At 43.2% G+C, this 21,889-nt stretch overlaps 1 protein-coding gene across 2 annotated transcripts; it reads left to right on the forward strand.

Moving 5' to 3' along the window:
• Positions 1-625: 625 nt before the first annotated feature.
• LOC141973319 (phosphatidylinositol 3,4,5-trisphosphate 3-phosphatase TPTE2-like) lies at positions 626-20,465 on the forward strand. Of its 2 annotated transcripts, none has more exons than XM_074931759.1 (19): positions 626-716; positions 1,555-1,647; positions 3,670-3,747; positions 6,043-6,090; positions 6,807-6,965; positions 7,375-7,494; positions 10,122-10,221; positions 11,053-11,116; positions 11,645-11,709; positions 12,263-12,323; positions 13,222-13,303; positions 13,386-13,474; positions 14,729-14,790; positions 15,753-15,833; positions 16,880-16,985; positions 17,632-17,729; positions 18,104-18,199; positions 18,668-18,738; positions 20,230-20,465. In XM_074931759.1, the coding sequence occupies exons 2-19, from the start codon at positions 1,598-1,600 to the stop codon at positions 20,330-20,332; spliced, it is 1,533 nt and encodes a 510-aa protein (XP_074787860.1). In that variant the 5' UTR covers positions 626-716; positions 1,555-1,597; the 3' UTR covers positions 20,333-20,465. The 2 variants fall into 2 exon arrangements, with proteins under 2 accessions (XP_074787860.1, XP_074787869.1); XM_074931768.1 differs by lacking the exon at positions 626-716 and adding an exon at positions 1,206-1,343.
• Positions 20,466-21,889: the final 1,424 nt, after the last annotated feature.

Here is a 21,889-nt window from a genome sequence, read left to right on the forward strand (position 1 = left end):
CAGCAGCGCTATTCTACTCACGGTGCTCATTGCTCCGGGATTGCTTCTTGCTTGACTGTTGGTAAACGAGGAGGTAGGCGTGAAGCCTCTGCAGAGCACAGGGTAACACGCCGCGTTTTGCCCTGCAGGCTCCGACTCTGCAGAAACATAAGGTGCTCAATGTTGTGTGAAAAACCTAAGTGCTCAATCGTACATGACAAAACTAAGCGCTCAATGATACGCATCTCTGCCCGGGATGGAGGCAGTGGCTGTCACAGGCCGTGGGGGCCTCACTGGCCCACAGTCCGCGGCCTACCTGCACCAGCCCAGTCCCCACCGCGGCCTCCAAAAGCCGCCATGCCACGGGAAATGCATTAAGAGGCGTCAAAGCGCTGCAGCAAAGCTGACAGAGCCCGAATGGCCGAGGCTCAGGGGAAGGAGGCCGGCCCGGCCGGCCCGGCCTGGCTGGCAGCCTCCTCGCTCCAACGGGCCTGTGTGGGCCGGGGGCGGCGTGACCCCGGGGGGACGGGCAGGCCCTGCCCCGGCTGCCGCCGCCGGTTGTTGCCCACCCGGTTGTTGCTCACCACGGCGAGGTGAGGGGCGGTGTCGGGAGCGGCGGCGGCGTCGCCATGGCAGCGGGCGGTGCCGCCCGGCCCGGCCCCGGCCCAGGTGCAGCCCCGCCGGGCCATTTAGCCGCGGCCTTAGGCCGTTAGGCTGAGGGCGTTCGTACTTCGGGGGTGAGTGGGGCTCTGCCGGGCTGAGGGAAGGCGGGAGGGTCGGGAGAACAGCCCTCAGGAAGTTTAACGCAACTTTCCGCTGAGTCCGCGGAGCGCCGGGGGCGGGTGTCTGGGCTCGACTTTGAGCCCGGCGGCCGGCGGTGGGCGGCCGCGCGGAGGTGAGGGCGGTGGGGGCACAGAGAGCGCCTGGGGGGCTGGGGCCGCCGCGGGCCCTACCCCCTGGGTCTGTGGAGCCCCAGGCTCCGTGTGGCGGCCGCCGGGCCGGGGCTCGGCCTGCGGGCCCTCCGCTGGGCAGGGTTGCCGGGGGCTTGCCCATGCCGGTCCTTCTCCGGGGTGGTGGGGAGGCTGCTGGTGGGGCCGTGGCCGCCGCTGTAGGAGCCGGTTCCCTCCCTGGGGCTGTGAAGCTGTGCCCGAGCGGCGGCTGCCGCCCGGCGAGGCAGGTCTGAGGCAGTGGAGAGGCGGGGGGCGAAGCGCGGGCCTCCCGCCGCAGACGGTGATGTGCGCCGGGGGGTCTTGGGCCGGCTCCCTGGGGCTCCCGGCCCGCCGGGGCTGCACCCCTCCCAGAGGCGCCGGCTGGGGCTCCTGTGTGTCTATAGCTTGAAGCAGAGGAAAGTGCTTCATCGTGAGGTAAAGATGCTGTTTTATTGTCACTGTGGCATATTCGGTATAGCTGAAAAACCACCACGCTGCTGAGTGTGCACACTCTTGTGAGCCCTATCAAGATTGTGCTTGGCCAACTGGGGGGCAGGGGGAAATATTTGAAAAAGGAGCAGAAGCTTGTCTGCTGCTACAAGATGCTGGTATTCACTGTTTGTTGTACTGATCTCTCTTTAACTAGATGTACTTCTCTTAAGACCAGCAGAGCAACAACACCAGGCAAAATGACAACTGTGAAGTATGAACAAGGGGCAGAGCTGACAGAAGTGTCCAGGTGAGTGAAATGAACTGCACCAGTGTATGGGTTTGGAGTTGAAGTATGCTGTGTGTTGTCTGCTGTCTAGAGAGTGCTTTAATGATGAAGTGCTTGAAGTTTGTACAGCATATAGTCTTTGTATTCCACCCCCACCCCCCCCTCTTAAAATGTTCTTGTCAGAGAGGAGTGATATCTTTGAGAGAAATATGCTGTCATGATTGACTTTTTCCAAGTAGTTAAGAGCTAATTAAGAAGTACAGAGCACCCAGGCCTGTATAATAAGCTCATGGTGATAAATCCTGTTCTCTTCTAGCATCCAGAAACACTGTCAAGGTCTCTTGTATAGCAAGATGCTCTTGCTCTGCTTTCCTTAAAAGCCTCAAGTCTGAAGTTCCCTTTATCTGTTAGCAGTCAGAAGAGATTATGCTCTGTAGGGAGAGTGTGTATGGGGAGGAAATAGGTTCTTCTAGTGTATCTGCATTTTCTTCTCTTCCATTCCAGTAGTCAAAGACTAGATGTAGCTTGTGGCAGAGAGCTTGTTCCAACTTGGACAACAAGTAGATGTAGAGTGCTCAGCAAAACAAACTCCCTCTGAGGGAAGCATTATCTAGAACTGAATTTTTGTGTGAGAGCACAGTGGAAACAGTGTACTGTCATTTGGCTTCTGTTTTCTTTTTGTGTTAAAGATTGGCTTCCTAATCCAAAACACTGCTGTTGCTCGTTCTTATTTTGGCTTATTTTAATCACAATAGAGGATAAGAAGGTGGCATTTGGTGTGCTTCATGTGTCTGGAAGTATAAGCAAGTGATCTGCAGCAAAATTGCTGTAGCAGCAGCAACCTGCTTTAATGTGAAGCATTTCAGTAGTACATTAAGTGGAAACTCCCAAGTGAATATCCTGTAAGAATAGCTAGTAATGAGGCTGAATGGCCATACATTGCTAGAGCTTTGCTTCAGTTCTAGGAACAAAATGAAGGTATTGGTGTTTAGAAATACTGGAATCATTCCTTTATTCAGCCTGATATTGAGTACAAGTGGTGAACCACCAGTACTGGCTGCCGAATCTGTAGGAAATGCATCATCAAATGTCTTGCTTAGAAGGGGTTTAGCCCACACTGTGGAAAAGTGGACTTTTCCATCCTTTCAAAGGATGAAGAATATGTGGATCCTTTGAGTTGTTACACTGATGCTTCAAACGTGGTTGATTTGCCTCAGAACAGCATGGAAACATCAATATTGAGTACGTGTACGTAGTTGTTACTGCCCAAGAAGTAATGATGCCAGAGGCAGAGCCACAGCAAACACTGTGGCTGTGCTATTATACAGCACAGTATTTCTTTGGAGGAGGCTGAATTAGCAAATCCTGGATTTGGGTGTTACACTTGATGACTTTAGAGAAAATAATGTGGCCTTCAAAGCTTCTCAGGTGGCTGAACAAAAACTTGATCTGAAAAGACCCTTTTAAGGAAGTTATGGCAAGCAGCCACTACCCCCAGAATATGCTGCTCCAGTACTAGCTCAGCTGCTGCTGCTCTGGTCTTCCAGTTTCCGGTCTGGTATCCTGCTCTGCACAAAAACATCTCTGTGCTATGGTTTTTCCTGGTGAAAACACTCGTTCTCTGAACAAGTAGCTTACTGTAATAGCATTAATGTCATTTGGACTCTGAAGCAATTTTGCATATGTATGTTTCTATCACTTCCATAGTCTGACTGAACTGTTAAGTCCTCATTGGACTCTTGGATGCCCTGCTTCAAAGCCCTTTATCCTGTTGCTGAACACATCTGTTTCCTTCCTCCCCCAAAAGAGAAACTTTTGAGAGATAGATTACTAATGGGAACTAGGTCGGTACAAGCCAAGGGGTTCTGCTGTGCCAGTGTAAGGGAAGTCTCTCTTCTCCTGGTACTATGCCTGTGCTCTGGTCCAGGCTGCTGTATGCTACTCGACTGACAGTTAATATTCTTTTCTCTGGAACAACAAAGGGTAACAATGTATAAAGTTGACATCTGTGTCAGTATGTGACTTGTGTTATTCTTTTGCCAGCTCTCCAACATCAGAAGAGCCCACAGTAAAGATTGATGATGGTCGTGATGAGGATAATGAACCAGACAGCTGTTCCAAGTAAGCTAATAGTATACTAAATGACTTGCTTACTCCCGAAAGTGGAAACTGTTGACACAAAATAAGAAGGCAGATGGCTTGCTGAAGTAGAGATAAGCCAAATAAATCACGTGATACTGATGTTTGTTCTAGTACATAAAAAAAGATAAGTAAGTTCAGGAAGCTTCTTCATGCCTCTAGAGATCAAAGCCCACCCCAAGAACAAGTCCATCATATTATGGAGAACAGGTAGTCCAAACTGCATTGATTAAACTTTCCCAAAGGAATGAGTGGGAGAGCACAAATGCTGGTAAGAAAATGAGGTGAATGAGTATCAGGGGCAAATGATAAGCATCATGCCCTTATTAAGACTAAACTGTTTGAACTTGCTAGTGGCTAACTCTGTTCCTGAAGTAGTTATTTTCTAACAGAGCTTAACTCCTGTCACCAGATTACTAACTCTTCTAGCATACTTACTCAAGTCAGTGACAAGTGAATAGACTTGTTTCTCTGTTCCTGCAGCTCGAACAGCTTAGACTAAGCCTGTTGCCTCAGTTCTTTTATGTGACAATGTCTTTCTAGAATTCAGAAGGTGGTATTTACAAATGCATTTCACAAAGGCTTCAACCTAAGCATGTGAGCAAATGTGCCGTGTTCTCATCAACTGATTTAAGATGTTGGCAGGCCAAATTGGAGTGGTGTATATATATTTCAGTTTTTAGTGCATCTAATAAAGGTACTTGTCCTTAGACTGTGGAAGCTGAAGTCTTGGTGTACCTAATACATGTGCATTGCAGGATTGACTGGGCAAAGACACAGACCAGCAAACTGTTAGCACAATACTGCAGTTCTTCCTTAGATATTAGATGTTCATAAATACAAGGAGAACCTCCCATATGCTAGGCTGCCTTCAAGAAACGACCTGTTATTACATCTTTGACTTCTGTAGAAAAAGTGGATACTACAACCTAAGTATCTCCTCCTTGCTTAAGGATGCAGGTGTTTGCTGGTTAGACCTTGTTCTTTTAAGTATGAACCTAATAATGAGAAGCGTGGATTAATTCAGTAAGCCCAGCAAAATTCTTCTTTGTAACTTCAAAGATATCTAGCCTTGTCTTAAACCGAGTTATTGAGGTGTTAAGGATATGCACCAAGTGAAATGCGATGCTCAAGTTACCCTAGAGGAAATAAGTAGTTCAGACAGGATCACTGGGGTGCAGCATGCATTATTGAGCTGACAAAGACTTCCTGTAACAGTGGTATCTCTAATGGTGGTGAGGAGGGGAAGTGTAGTAAGGGTATAGAACAGGAATGATAGGGTAGGTATGTGAACAATATGGAAGGAATCTACTAGTACTTTTTGTCAGTATGTCAGAACCTTTTGGTAGGTCCTACTGTTAGTGATATACTTGGAGAAGGTTTTTAAATGTCTTAGAAAAGACTCAGTGCTTACAGTAGTTAAGTAATCCCAAGACAGAAAAACGGATTGCCAGTCTGTTAAATAAACTGACAGAATTTGGGGTTAGCAGATAATTGCTTCTACCTTGGTTCTTGGTGTAGCCTAAAGAAACTTTCAGCTAGTGAGATAGTTATGCAAAGGCCTAGCTTTAAACTGGAAGACATAAAGCATACCAGAGAGGCAGCAAATAATCTCCTGTAAGTGAAAACAGGAGCTGCGACCCTGGTAGGGCTGGAGATAACTCTCACAATTGAAAGAACTTGGCTTCAGTAACTCATTTTCTTAAAAGGCACTGGAGTCTTCGGTCAGAAAGCCAAACCAGTATTTCCTTGGAAAGGCAGAAGAGGGATTTGTCCTCTATCCTGAGAGCACACAAGCAGTAGTGGAATTAACAAGTGCAGCTTTTTCCAGGCCTGGGAAAAATATACTCTGATACTATAAGCTAATATCTTGAATAATATACCTTAAGAGATGCTTACCCTTTAATCTTCCTCTTGACCAATGACTATTATATAAGCCCACTTCTTAAAGCTTATAACTGGACATTAAGTCAGGCTTCTGTGTCAGTGGAATTGTGGCACTGACTAGTGTTATGCACAAGTACATACTGCTGTACTTCTAGGGTCTGTAGCTGATGAGTACTTTTTCTAACAAGTGGTCAAAGCACTGCTTTCAAGTACTGTCTTAACCTGTATACTTCATGAATGCAAATGAGTAATCTCCTTTAAAGAAGTCACTACTATACAGAACTCGAAAACCAAAGAATGTAAACAAAAGAATGTATCTAACAGTGCTCTTGTGGCTGATGCCAGTAGCAAAATGTCAGTTGTCTTGATGCCAGTTCTCTTCTCTTGCAGTGCCATTAGGAGAAAGATTTCCCCGTTTGTGATGTCATTTGGATTCAGGTAAAAGACCATGCTTGTAACGATATGGGCAGGGTAGAAGTAGGCCTTATTTCTGGTGTAAGAACTTGGGGAGTTCCTTGAACAACAGTGACTCCAGCCTGCTGTCTAGAAAGTACTGAATCTGCTATCACCTCCAGAAAGGGTGACTGAGCAAAGTACTTTAATTGGGAAGGAAGTATTAAATAGATATGACTATATTCTCCAAGGAGAGCTGAAAGTCAGAACTGGAAATGCTGTTGACTTGGATAAAAGCTTTTTAATGACTTTTTCCAGTCTGTGTCAGCCTTGAGCAATTATTTCATCAGTTGTATGCAGTGTAAGTGCTGAAACAAGGTAAGCCATTAAAGACAGTTATTTTTAATGGACTACAGTAAGTCACAGGTGGGAGGGAAGGCAAGTAAATTGAAAGCTAGCACTGACACTTGTGTGCTGTAAAGCATTCAGGTTTGCACTACTTCTGGGTAGCTGTGGAATTATAGGTCAACTACAGCTGAGTGTGAAGTATATGTACAGTTCCACATGGATGATGTACTCTTTGCAGATCACTTAAAAATGCAATTTGAATCCTTCAGCTGCTTATACAAGCAGGCCTCAATATATAAGATGATATGCTCTCACTGGAACAGCTTAAAACAGAAATCTGGGCTTGTGCTTTTCAATCAAAGTCAGCAATTCATTCCTGCTTCTCAAGATGACTTGTATTTTTCTTTTTGCAGAGTATTTGGAGTTGTACTTATCTTTGTGGACATTATAATCGTTATTGTGGATCTGGCGATCAGTGAGAAGAGGGGTGTTAGAGATATTCTTGAAGGTGTTTCCCTGGCAATAGCGCTCTTCTTTCTCATCGATGTTATCCTGAGGGTGTTTGTTCAAGGGTAAGACATGGGTGAAAATTAAGTCAGTGTGGCAAGTACTCAAGCTAGCAAGGAAGCAATAGTTCAAGACTGGACTATGAACATGGATGCCCTGTAGGCTGATTTTTCTGGTCATAGACAGTGGCCACATCTCTTCTTGGCTGTGCAAATTGGCACTTACCCTTCTATAGAATAATCTGTAGAGTGCTTTTGGTATAAGTGAGCACTTGAAAACCACATCAGCTTTGCTGTGACTTATGTATGTAGACAGAATATTTACTTAGTGAGTCTTCAGTGCTTAGTGTTAAGAACTACTTCAGGAGAACTTGTCTCTAGCAGTAGTTCTGTATAGGTGATTCTCTTCCTGAAAGATGTGTTTCAATCTTTGCTATCCATGTGAGCATCTTTCTAAAGCTCTCCTTTGTTTCAGCTTCCGGAACTATTTCAAGTCCAAACTGAATATTTTGGATGCATTCATAGTGGTGGGCACTCTGTTAATTAACATGACGTACTCCTTCTCTGACCTTGCTGCAGCAGATCAGATACCAAGGTAAGAATGTTATAGCAGCTGTTAAATGTGAGCTGTCTTTTGATAATCTTCTGAGAATTTTCTCAGGCACTTCTAAGCTAGATGCTAGGTCGTACTAGATCATGAATATGCTGTGTTTGTGTTTCATGGTACAGAGTAGTAAAGGACAGAGGCACCTAACTTTGGTCTACAGTTATACTGTAGACTGTCCCTGTTTTGAAGACAGAGATGATCTAGACATACCAGTTGGAGTAACAAAAAGTGAATAGTGAGGCCACCAGATACTGAGCCAAGCCTTTTTTTTTTTTTTTTTGGGGGGGAGCACATATAATGGGCCTTGAAATACAAAGAGTTGCCACACTGTCTTGTTTCTTCCATCTTGCTTTGTCAAGAGCCCCATGGTAACTGATGTAGGATTTTTCAGCCATACCCTGGGGAGGGGAAACATGCTGCTGATGTGCATAAGTTAAGTCATATTTCCATCTGATTTCTGTAGCTTGATCAGATAATAATCTGTGAGAGGAGTTCTCTTCTGATGGAGACTGAACTACAACTCTAAGATTAGTTTATCTGCACTAGGTTTGAATTGATGAAACTTGCTTGCATCAGCCAGGGAGAGAAGTTGAGCAAATATCACACCCCCTCTGCCCCCAATTCAACTGGCTACTGGGCACAAGAGGGGAAACATTCTTCTAGAAGAAACCAACTCAAAATCTAGTTATTGAAGAATCCAGAATTGGACAAACATTTGGAAGTCCTAGTAGTCTTTTCAAATGCCAGATAAACTCACTTTTCAAAAATAGAACTGTCAAAGGAATAGAACTTGCATAAGTCATAAAAGGTTGTTTCCTTCTAGGTCTTTTTAAACATTAATCTGAATTTAGTGATTACTTCCTATCTCTCTGGCCACATTTTATTAAAGCAACTTTCATCTTATGGCAGCATCTGTTAGGAGAAATAGCACTGTGACAGGGTAATCTGCACTGCTACTTTTATTAGGCTATGTTAGTAGTAGGCCTGATCATGCACTGACATCCTGTTGTAGTCAGTGTGTGCAAGTTCCTTGTATTCTCACTAGCTGAAGTTGATGGGGATTTAGAATAGGCTTTTGGGTCACAGAAAAAAGAGTTCACACTGATGCTCTTGAGAGATAATCAGCTGGGGCCTACCATCTCACCCACGTAATTCTTGAGGCCCTCTGTGAGGCTTTTCTTGCTACGGGCTCTTTAGTCCTGTTATGACCGTAATATTACGATCTGGCACTAGATGATACCTCAGACTTAGCCGAATTCCAGATCTTGAGGTGAGATGGTCTTCCTACCTAACACTCCAGTAGTGTCCACGCAGTCCAGCTAATTCCCAGTAGCCTGCCTGAGGTTTAGCACTTTTCTTTCCTCATAGACCTTCCTCAAGAAGCAAACAGCAGTCTTAAAACACCTGATGCATCTCAGAATAATTAGAATCTGAACAGATTTTATGTGGATGAGAGCATATATGTGACAGGTGAAATTTCAGTGGCAGTCCTTAGAGGTAACGTGCCCTGATGGAGGTCTGTGGTCTCTGTTTCTAATCTGGTCTAGCTGGGTGCGCATTGGGATGAATTACATGTTTCCTTGAAGTCTGCAAACTGCTTTCATCTTAAAGAGCTGCTTCTCACAGATGTGGTTCAGGCTGGAGAGAGGGCCTATGGAGTCTTCACTCCAGTGTTGGTTCATCTCCTTGGCTGTTAGCTCCAACCGAACTCCTGAAAACAGCAGGGTGATCCTGGACTATGAAGGAGCTAGGGGAAAGAACTGAAGCTTTCCTCCAGTTGTCCAGGAGAACCTTGTCTTGCTGACTTTAAGCTTCACATCAGTGGAGAGCACAATGTCTTCAAGTGGAGGTGATGAGATAATGTTTCCATAATACTTGTTCCCCTTACTGTAGGTATTCACCAGGATTCTTACCTAAGTGTATCTGGACCTAAAATATGTGCATGTGCTCCTTAAAAGTATATGCTCACATACCTCCTTAAGGAATGAATTTTAGTTTGTCCTAGTCCCTAGTGGTATGCAAAAGCAGCTGCCCCTGTTCAGTTGTTTCTGTAGAACCACTCACATAAGCATCTTGCCTGCTTCAAAGTTCAACAGCAGTTCGAAGTTCCTCAAACAAAATCATCTGCTCAAGTTGCTGAATGATTAAACACAAGGTTTATACAACTCTGTTCTCAGGTTTCTTAATCAAGGCATGGTGTAATATAGCCTGTCCAGCTTCTCTTTTCAGCTATTTTTCAGGTGGCTACTTACACTTAATTATATACTTGAGAACAAGCTTCAAGGAACAAGAATTTGAGGGTAATAACATAGGTAGTGATAAAGGAATTTGTTGCTTACTGGGCAGAGGTGCCTGTGAAAGTCTCTGTTTGAGCAAGTAGGGGGGTTCCTAGTTCTGATAGCTGTTCATAACATTCCCAAAAAACCTCAGTAAAACAGTTGTATTCTTCAAGCATAGTATCTTCTCCAAAATCAGCCTGAGAAGTCCTGGTTCAATATATGAAACAAAGCTTTAAACTGTCTGAAACAGCTTTTGAATGCTTTAAGCTTTGCAGCTAAGTTTTTTTTTTTTTTTAATGTTCATTTTCTTTCATGGTGAATCTGACCCTTATCTAGAATGGTTACTCTCTTCCGAGTTCTGAGAATTGTCATCTTAATAAGAATATTTCGCCTGGCTTCACAAAAGAAGCAACTTGAAGTGGTGACCAGGAGAATGGTAAGTTTGCCTCTTAATCTGTCTAGGCTACTGTTACTGTTTCCAACTCTATTTCTTCAGACAGCCATCAATGGTGAGTAGTAAGACTGCCCACAGCCTATCGGCCTGCAACTGATAATACTGCCAAAACAGCATATCTGCTCTGTGTCCCTGACAAGGTACTGGAGCTCTGCCCCAATTCCAGTACAGCTAATAATTCTTAACTTTGTTTAAGTAAGCAACAACTTGACCTGGAATGCCAGCATATCAAAGTGATTGCAACACTACCATGTGTCTTAGTCAATACTTTCTAGTCTGTCTGATACATGGACTGTTTTCCCTCACGTGGGGGAGGATAGGAATTGTAATGCTTCTGCTGCTTATTCCAGGTGAAGACAAAACAACCTAGCTGTTGAAGACCTACCCATTGTAAATGCCTCCTCTTATTTTCGTCAGGGGTGCTGACATGATACTTGAAGCTTCAAGCATGTCCTTTTGCTCAGGAATAAGCAGTCTTGGTTATGCTGCCCTTAACTTCTTCCTTCCCTTGGCCCCCAAATGCCTCAATAGCAATGACAGATTCATGCTGCAGTCCACAAAGAATCTGCAGTGTTCTTTCCATTAGAAAAAACTTTGGTACTTCAGGGTAAAAATTCTGTATGGAGCTTTTCTCTAAAAACTAACACAATAAATGTTATTATTGGCTAATGCTGTGAACTTTGCTGCAGCAAAATGAAGCTCTGCTACTCATGATTTAACTTCAGAGTCTAGATGGTTGTTTTTCCCTAGTAACAGGCAATGCTTGTTGATCCCTGGCATTTCTTCGGAAGACTAACTCTACTCTTTTGGCAGGTCTCTGAAAACAAAAGGCGTTATATGAAAGATGGCTTTGATCTGGATCTCACTTATATTACTGGTTTGTAGAAGCAAATGACAGTTTTCAGTGTGTTATATCCTGCTAACAGTAGTTATTCAGTTAAGTGCTTGACATGAAATACAGGCAATGTTTTAGGCTAATGAAACTTAAGTATGAAGTCAAACCAGGCCTACTTCTTTTCTGTGGGATTGTGAAATATGGATTCCTAACTCTGGCACTGTTCTCATGGGTTTGCCTACTAGGAGAGAGGTTGTACATGCTGTATGTAATGATAGAAATTCTCCTGAGGCCTAGGGAACCAGATCCAAGAAACTGTTGACTAACTCATGATATTTTTGCCTGTGATTCTGTGGAGACTGACACGTAATGGTATCTGATGCTTCAGGAAGCATTATTCTCCTGTGCTGGCTATACTAAATGCAAAAGAAAACCTCTCAGAAATGGGTAGGTGGTTCTTATAATTAGGGTGGAAAGAAGCTGTTTCATAATGATGTTGCTCTCAGTCATGTACTTCTTACATGTGGGGAGGGTTCCCACTGTTACTTCTGACTGTTGTCTCCTTCACAGATCGCATTATTGCAATGTCATTTCCATCTTCTGGGAAGCAGTCTTTCTACAGGAACCCTATAAAGGTAAAAATCTCTCATCTACCAAGTTCAGTATTTCTGAATATTGTTTCACTTCCAGGTTCCCACTAATATGGACTAGATTGTCAAGTTAGTCCTAGTCCTGCTGTCATCGCTGGTTTCCAGTGTGCTGCACAGTTTGTGTTGTAGTCTCTTAGCTAAGCCTAGTGGGATATATCTTGCAGTGTGCACACTGGTGCTCTAATGCCCTTGTTCCTTGGGAATGCTTCAGAGAGCCAAGTCAGTCCTGTCCCAGGTTAGTAATAGTGTGAGTGATGAACTGTATACTCATCTAAATAATCTTTAAAAGGTCATTAACGCCTTTAGAGCTATGCTGCTTGATATTGTGGAAACATCAATTTGTAAGGCAGGCAAGATAGCCACAGTAATACTTTTATTCCGTACAAGAACTTGAGTTATTGGGCTGGAAAGGCCTACTGTCCAAGGGCTCCTTATGAATGCAGTTGCTGACCCCATTTAGGGGGTGGGGATGAGGTGGCAGTGGAAATAAGGATTAGAGCACTATCTACTCTGAATTTATATCCTGTTATTGCTTTAGGAAGTTGTAAGATTTTTGGACACCAAACACGCAGACCACTATAAAGTCTACAATCTCTGCAGTAAGTATGTTTAGCTGCTGACTTACTGAAATACCACTAAGTGGGAAAACATCTTTTCAAGGTATGATGCTGGCAATACCAGATCTCCAAGAATTTAAAGTCTATCAAAAGCACACAGCTGTGTCTGACTACATTCTGTCCTGAATGTGGCTACTGACTTTGAGCATCTAATATATTGTACTGAAGCTTGCAAAGGTGATACTGGATGCCTTTCAGTTTAGATTTCCTTGCTCATGCTGAACAGTTGCTTCAATGTTTCAAAGCTCTTAAAGTGGAGAAATAAACCTGGGCAAAAACTTGGAGTGATGCTCAAGGATTTTTCTAATGAAGGCTTAGAAGATTGGGGAGAATGAATAGTTAAAACATCATCTGTTTGGAGGTGGCTAAAACTAATGAAAAATATTTCAGGAGCAACTATCCTGTGGTTTTTGCTTTCATAGTAGAGCGTCAGAGCTGGAAGCAGACAAGGTATGATGTAGAAGCATCAATACTTCAATACAAGTCCTGAAACAGTAAAACTATCCTCTAGCCAGCAGAGGGATGGATGAGGGGTCACAGATGAAGAGTGTGGTGTTATCAGCTCTTTACCACGTTGTAGGTGGTTGTTGCAGTGATTGATCCTGACAGTACATCAGAGCATTAACTTTCAGATCCCTAAATAACCCCTATGGAAAGGAATGGCCATCTGAGCTTGAATTTTCACTCAAGTGAGGTGTGAAACTAGAAGCTAAGCTTAGCCAAACTACCTCATAGTTTTTCTACTTTTGATCTGTGTATTTTTTACTACTGTACTTTAAACACTAGTCTATGCTCAGACCAGCAGTTGCGTGTCACAAGACACTTTCTTTGTTGCAATCCTGTTCCCCTTCCTGGCATAACTTCAGATACTTCTTTGTAGGTGAAAAAGGCTATGACCCCAAGTACTTCCACTACAGGGTGGAAAGGATCTTTATTGATGACCACAATGTCCCAGCGCTACAGTGAGTCCTGTCAAGAAATACATACATCATGATGGTTTTATGCGGGCATTGGCTTTGATCCTTTAATTTTCCTCTTATCTAGGGATATGCTGAAATTCACTGCCAGTGTCCGTGAATGGATGAGTCAAGATGAAAAGAACATCATAGCAATTCATTGTAAAGGAGGCAAAGGTAGGACTTCTCATGTGTAATCTGTGTATGCTACAAATTACATGGTATTCTGATCATGGCTTCTTTGATGATAGTATGGCCTTAAGCTGTAGTGAGATGGGTTTGGAGTGTAGCTTCACAAATTCTGCAGACACTGTGATGACTAGCAACAGTATAGTGTTGTGTGTTTAGTATTACACAACCCCGTTTCTAGGTAGCCCAAATTAGTTGTTAATCTAAGATGGCATCTAATCTCTTAAAATGGTTTTCAAGAACTTCCTGCTGTCCTGGCTGCTGGAACAGCAGCCCCCTAGGAGAGGCTGGGGATAGGGAGCTACTGAAACTGCTGCTATCAAAAGTGTTAAGCTGCTGCTTTGGTTCCCTGGCAGCTAGCTACCCACACTGAATACCCTGCACTGTAATATACTTCAAGCTTTTTAATTTCTTGCAGTGGAGGGGTGGAATGTTGTAGGTACCACTGGATCTTAAATTGAGATACACAGAGTGTTATGTGATAGTGCAGTGTAGTCTTATGGTGACAGACTAGCCAAAGCTGCTGGGCGTGAGCTGACCTGTGGGTGCTGTCTGCAACCTGTAGTAGTATGGGAGCTGTTGAAGTACATTGATAGCTGTGCAAATAAGTCAAACTTCCCTGCAAACATCTGCCACATCTGTAGCTGCCTGCTGTTACTGCTGCAAACGCTTGGCTTAAACCAGGTGGTTACTTAACGTAAAGAAGTTTCCCCCACTTGGAGCCATAGCTTAAAATGTTTTGCAAAACTGAACATTGAAACTGCCTGTAGGCCAAAACCAGCTTGAAGAACAAGTGTAGGGAGGAGTGACTTGACCTCTGAAATTTTAAGGTCAGAACTGAAACGATATTGGAGTCTTTGCTAGCAGTCTTGATGCCTTCTTAGTAGGGTTGGGGACTAAAAAAGTTGGAGCAGAGAAGCAAATCTTGAGGCTTAGAGCATTAGCAAGTGCTAGTCTAACCTAATCCAGTAGCATGTACTTGGCTGTATCCCCTGTTAAATGGAGTATGCAGATACTGACCAGCTTCCTAAGTATCTTTAGGAATACCACCAAGAAATGTGGGGACTGTTTTCAAGAAACAAGTTAATGAACTGTGGTATCTTGGTTTTTAACTTATTCTTCCCAGAAAAACAGGCACTTGACTATAATCTCTTTTATTTCAAAATTTATAACTTCATCTTGACAAAAATAGTCCCAAATACCTTTGAACTCCTGTAGTTCAACCTGTTTCTTCTAATACAGGCAGGACTGGAACAATGGTCTGTACCTGGCTCATAGACAGTGACCAGTTTGAGAGTGCAAAGGTAAAACCTGGTGTTTAATTTTTGAATATTATAGTGTTCAAAATGGCTTTTAGAACCTACTAATTGGTGAAATGCACTAATGCTCTGCAAAAAGTCTATACTGGAAAAATGATACTGTGAAAATCTATTTCACAAAAATCTTGCAAATCTTGCTAATATGTAAATTCCTTTCTGATGAAGACTATTTGTGATTGGGAAGACCTAGGAAATTAGAACTTAGCAGAATACCGACTTTTGAAGTACTCTTTTTGAGGCATAATAGACCTATGATTTTGAGGTACAACATTCTTAAACTGTAGATGGTATCTGAGCATACTCCACTAAAGATAGTGTCACAGATTTAAAGTGCAATTTTTTTCCCCAACCTCCTTCCAAGTGGTGTGAGGTATCAAGAATTCTCTTGATTCTTGAGTCTTGACTGCCAGAATTACAGCAATTCAAGCCCTTCTGGGGAAAAGGAGAAAGATCAGCAAGTCCCAGCCAGGACAGATGCATGTGCTGCTTTAGTATCCCAGGTCTGGTTTATCAGTCTGGAGACCTGGGTTGCAAAGACCCAGGTCACTCAAGGTAGTCTGGCCAGAGTGTGTATCCATTTAATCACTTTTTTTCTCTGAGTTTGGTTTGTGAAGATCTGAACCTAATGTTTGGCTTGGTGTGCCACAGAGCGCTGTAAACCATATAGATGGTTCTAAAGCAATTGCTTAAAAGCACATTGCTCTCATTCAGTGAGCTTTTTCAGCACTCTTTCATGAATGAGAGACTTAATGTATTTGATTTCCTAATTAGTACTTATTCTAGTTAAAAGCCTCCTTGTAGAAGGTACCAAAAAACCTATTGCATATTTTCACTTATATTCTCCTACTGGAATTGATCAGTGTAATTCTAGTTTACTGTCCCCTTCTCAGGAAGGGGAATGGTGGTGGGATGAATATCTTAACCCTTGAAATTATTTTCCTATGTAGGAAAGTTTGGACTACTTTGGGGAGAGAAGAACTGATAAAAGCACAAGCACCAAGTTTCAGGGAGTTGAAACTCCATCCCAGGTGAGCTTGAGTCAGTCCAGCAACAGTAGCCAAACCAACACTAGCCTTGTGAGTGCTTACTCTACTCCACCTCCCCTGTCTCGTTTCAGATATGTAGGTTCCTACTAATGATTAACTCCTGAACTTGCTGTACTCTTTCTTTAAGCATTGGAAGATTTATCAGCTGGTAGGGTTGCAGTGCATCTTCCCCCCCACCCCACCCCTCCTATTTGTCCAAGCACATTCCTTTATGCCTTTCTCTGTAATATCACCAAATCTGAATTATGCTATCTAAGATAACAGAATTGTTGAGATGAGGAGAGCTTTTGGTCCAACCCCGCTGTTGAAGCAAGGTGAGCTAGAGCAGGTTGCCTAGGGCCATATTCCATCAGGTCTAGAATGTCCACAGATGGACTCCACAACCTCTCTGGGCAACCTGTTGCAGTGTTTGCCCACCCTCACAGGATCACAACCCTGTAAGGCAACTGGGCTGTTTATCAAGGATTCATTGCAGCCTGGCCTGGGGAGGGCTGTGGCACTGCTGTGCCTGGGTGGAAGAATGCCGCCTCTAGAGACTGTGTTCACAAGGAAATACTAAACAAGTTACTGCCTCAGACCACTGTCTGGGGCTGTGCTCATTCTGATTAATTGTGTACTGTGAAATGAAGCTGGTTACAGAAGTACTTTAGCTGCTGGTATAAAAGAGAATGGAAGTACAGCTGTTCTTCAGAATCTGCTTCTGTAAAATGAAAGTATATTGTACATTTAAATGTTCTGTCCCTTAAAGCTACAATATAAAAGCTCTTCACTTCTTGTTGAACTCAAAAGTACAGAATTCCTCTTAGAACATGAAGCTTAAATACTTGCTAAAAATATAGATATTGAATTTGTCTAGAGGGTTGTTTGAACAAGGGAGGGGAAGGAGAACAATTGGCTACTTTCTTCTTGTCTTTGGACTTAGAGCTAAGAACTCTGTGTAGAAGTTCTATTTAATCCTACTTCTGACTAGAATTAGTCTGTGTGGGGTACAGAAACTGCATAATGTGTCTGGGTTTTTTGCATTACAGAGTAGGTATGTGGGGTATTACGAGATCCTGAAAAACAAATATAACTTGAAACTCCCACCAGAGAGACAACTCAAAATAAAAAACCTCAAAATCCACTCTATACATGGTAAGAACTCTTGAATTTGGGCATTCCTCTATCTTGTAATGGTTTCCTAGTACAGGCAGCTGATCTCTGTCTGTCTTGTGAAGCCCATGATAGGAATGTAGATTTAATGGGATTTGAGAATTCAAATAGCAGAGGTAAAATGCAGTGAAGAGCATTGTGGAGTGCAATTACCCCATGTGTTCTGTCACTTTCTGGGTGTCTGGTCAAATGGTGGCTTTCGTACAGCCTGCTCTGTTTTGGGAGGAGAATTGCTTTTCAGGTGAGATTAACTTCACATGTAGAACTGGGTCCACTAATGTTTCTCAGCTCGATACACACAACTGTTTCTGTACATATGTACTGGTAATTTTGATAAAAGGCTGGAAGTTCAGCACTACTTGTTCAAGGGGACTTCAAACTGCTGTTCTTCAGTCAGTGGAACTAGACTCTACATTAGCCTGTTCTGGCTCCACTAGTAGGATTTACTGCTACTTCAAAATACAGTTATCAACCACTGAACCTTGAGCTACCTTTAGGATGTGAGTTATCTAAAGTCTATAGCAAGGCATTCTGGAGAGAAGGTACTTTTGAATAGGATTGCACATGGCTTCATGACCATTTGTTTCCAGCTAATATATGTACTGTGGTATAATATAATTCTTCCTAGGAGTTGGAAAAGGCAATGGAACTGATATGAAGGTGCAGATAATAGCGAGGAAGCAAGTTGTATTAGAATGTGTATGTGCCAATCAAGGAAACTGCAAGGTGAGAGTACTGTGAAATCATGTTGAGTCACAGAAGCTGAAAGCTGACTTATGGGTCAAAAATGTCTTCCTGTAAAAGTTGAATACTGAACATAAAACTGTCTAAATAAATGGATGCTGTAAATTCTGAGAGAATGAAAAAGCTAAGCTTTGCTAAATCGCAGGAAAAGTAGTGGTAAGATAGTGAAAGATTTTGCTAGAAGTCAATTAAATGCAGTAAATCACTCTGACCCGAGTGGCTTAAATTGCTGGCTATTATTCTGACATTGCTATTGCATTTGTATACCATGAATGAGTAGCTAGGTATTGTCATGAATTGGTCCCTTGTCTCTGCAGTAGCTTTTCATTAATGTAATACTTTACTCTGTCATCCAGCTCTTCCTTGATTCTGAAAGTGACTCTGTAGTCATTGGCTTGGAAGACAGTCCTGTTATAAGTGGTGATGTGAAAGTCAGATTTGAATCGCTCTCTGTAAGTATAACAGCATGAAGACCTTCACTTGAGTATGAGGAGAGGCTGTAGTGTAAACTGCAGCTGGACTGGCTGTGCTGTGGGGGGCAGAATCTGTGTTCTTCTGCCGTAACTCCTGCTGTGTGGAGTGGCCCCACTGTGCAGTGAGTGATGCAGCAAATGCTGCTACATCAGCCTGAGCCAGTAGGAGAGGTGTCTGGCTGTTCACACAGTACAACCAAAACACATTAGTTGAGTACCTGCTGCTTCTACCATGGGTGTCTCACTTCGTTGTATTGTTTGAGTGACGTAGTCCTAAAGTAACTTCAATGACAATAGTGATCTGGGTGTGATACAGGGTTCTTCAAGTGTACTGACTCTGGCACTGTAGCTTTGTAAACCAAACTACTGAGGACAGGTAGGTACTCTTGCTCTGCAAAAATAGTAGTTTTGTGGAATGGAGTCCTTAAACAAGGCCTTTCCTTTTAGGATCTCCCAAAAGGCTATGACAACTGCCCATTCTTTTTCTGGTTCAACACTTCCTTTATTGAAAATAACAGGTAAGTGATCGTAGCAACTGCCTTCAGATCCTAGCTGCTGGTGTCTGAACAGAGGTGGATGTTCATAAACATAGCTGAGATAAGACAGGCTGGATCAGCCACCTAACTTTGGTGTGGGTGCAGGTCTCTGACTCTGAACTGTAACTTGTGAGCAGGCAGTTGGTGCACACTTGTTTGCACTGTGACAAGTGTTTTAAACATGTGAGCTCTTTAGCTTCATCAACTTAATCCATTGGAGTCTTTCCTCAGCACTTTAAGTACTGCTAATAAACTTGAATTCAAAAAGGTAATGCTAACTATTCAAAGCAAAGGCAGCTCTTCCATCCTCTGTAGCATGGCTGCCTGGGAGGCTGGAACTCATTCAGCAGCTTAGTAGCTCAACATTAAGACCAGACTTAGAGGTGCTGATGGTTGGGATCCCAAAGAAAGGCTCTTTTACTACTTATGCTTTAGTTAAAGTGTAAGAAATTACTGTGTTTTTTCTTGTTGAGACTAGAACTCCCAGGGGAGCTCCAGACACTGAAAATTGAGCTTGTCTGTCTCACTAGGGGAGTGATGTAGAAATGCAGAGACAGGAGATACTCTGTCTATCAGACTTGACAGATTTAGACAGAGGAACAGTGAACTTGACATAGGAGATAATTCCTGTGTTCTCCATGACTGGAACAAGAAGAAAACAATTTTTATTTAACAGATCCCATCAGAGCATGAGGAGAGAAAGCCATGAGTATGTGTTCAAACTGTAAACTTAATAGGCTGAGCCAGCAATACACCATGCATTCTAGGTGCAGACATTGAGTCTGCAGGCTGGCTAGATCAAACAGTGCCAAGAGAAATGTACGCCTGCTGTCTGACAGCCTTGCAACTGTTTCAAAAGTTTCACCCAAGGGCTTTGTTTCTTCCAGGGCTGGGGAGGATGTCCCACCGGACCTTCTCTTAAAGAGAGTAGAGACTGTCTCCCTTTTTGCTTAAAAAATTCTGGTAGACCTGATGGGGGACTAGGTCTGATCAGAAATGAAACTGCTGTTAGGGCAGTGCTTATGTCTCTCTAATTCAGCCACAGCTGATGTACAAGTGCTATTAAGTGATAACTAGACATGAATTTGGTAAGCATTAAAAGTGGGAAATGTGCCTGGTGAGCTTGACTGAATACTGAATCAAATCCTTGCCATGAGGAAGGACAGTTATTAAATTCCTGCCAGTTGTATCCATCAGGAAGCACTGGGCTGAATGTAACAGTTAGTTACTCTAACAATATTGCATTGTGGGGCTCTGGAAGAAAAACCAACCAACCTACAAACCCATCGGGTTGACTGTATGTTTCTGAGACTACTTCCCATCTCAAGCCCTGTGCAGGCATGGCTGGTATCTGTCTGAATTCAAGATCTGGGGCTATATTTAATACTTCAGGGCTGAGCTTGAAGTCCTCTTGGCTGTCTGAAAGAAAAATCATGTCTTTCAGCCTAAGATATATTGAATTTTGTCTTTCAGACTGTACCTTCCCAGGAATGAGCTGGACAACCCTCACAAGTCTAAAACATGGAAAGTCTATAGTGAGACATTTGCTGTGGAGGTGAACTTTATTGAACCATAAGGGAAAGCTGGAAAAAAAGGAAACGCAAAATTAATCTCTTTTCCTGGAGAGTGTCTTGCTGCTTCAGCATAAAGTGAAGCAGTCTCACTTAGATGTGCTTAATGTATTTCTGTGTAGATACAACTTCTCAAATAAACTTACATGAAGTTCTGTTGTGCAGAGCAATAATACTCTGATTTACTGTCAGCCGATTGTCATGTTAATGAGCTTTTGGTTCCTTTTGAGTTTAGATGTCTCATCATACAGGTAATCCCTACTGTATTAATCTAAGACAATTGTCTGTCTTTAAGCAAGAGCATTAACCTGATGGTGAGTGGAGACCAGCAGTCTGCAGGAGACTGCTGGAAAAATCTGACACACCTTCCCTTGGCATCAGGGTTTTCCACAGGTCAGTAGAATATGGGAATTTGGAGGGACAAATATCAGTCTGCCTGTGTCAGATTACTCTAGAAGTGTTAGAAGTCCTCATGAGCAATCCAGTGATGTAGGGTTTTGAGCAACACCTGGCCTGGGACCTGACTGTGGGTGTTGGAGACTGCACAGCTGCTTCTCTGCTGCTGTACCTCCCCTCCAAGGGCTGAGATGGCCACATGCCCTCACCCTTCCTGCAGGCTGGGTCTCATCAGCTCAGGAGGGTGCCAGCTGCCTGGGGTCAGTTAGCCAGGATTGCCTTAATACCTTTAATCTGAAGACTTGCTGCTTTGAGCTAATACTGGAAGTGCTCACTGACTCCTCTTGAGCTATACTAAAACCTGTAATCCACAAACCCCCAGGATGCTTATTCTGTTTCCTGCTGTTCACAGTAGTGCAGCTCTTCTGTGGAGACTGTTCATGTCTTCCTTAATGTGAAATGTGTTGAGGTAACTTCTTGGTTCTGTTCCTTAGTCCTTTTATTGTTAGGAACCAAGGGCAAAAGGGCAGTGATAGAGCTTTTCCTAGCTGGTACCTAGTTAATGAAGTAAGCAGAGAAATCACATACCTTCCTGAGCTCGCTTGAGGGTAGTGGTACATTACAAAGTACATGTGTGGACTCAACTTTTGATGTTGCTGTGTACTTACCTGGTATCTGGGAGCCAGCCTGTTGGAAGCTGCTTCTGTCCACACTGTACTTCAAGGGTGGAGGCTGAAATCTCTCTTGAATGACCAACAGCATTCCACCAACTGTGCAGTTCAAGGTGCAGGATAGTGAGCCAGGGTCAATTACATAGTCCAAGCTCCTATGCAAACCATCTATCCCTGTAGGTAGGGTTTTCACATAAGACTTAATCTTACAATTACTTTTCCTTACTGGTTGGAAACTCCTATGTTCTAGGCTGTAGCTGTTGCATGTCTTTGAGAAGAGCCTGGCTCTACCTCTCCCATGACTAGGTAACTGTAGCCTGTAGCAAGATACCTCCTCAGCTTTGTTATGGGTGAACAAAGTGCTCTCTCCACCATGCATCCTCACTGCCCTCTGCTTGACTTGCTCTAGTATGTCACTGCCTTTCTTGCACTGTGGATCATGAAATTAGATGTGGTACTCCCCATCTGCTCTGACCAATGCAGTGGCTCTGAGCA

This window comes from Athene noctua, chromosome 1 (genome assembly GCF_965140245.1).
Source record: "Athene noctua chromosome 1, bAthNoc1.hap1.1, whole genome shotgun sequence".
NCBI lineage: Eukaryota > Metazoa > Chordata > Aves > Strigiformes > Strigidae > Athene > Athene noctua.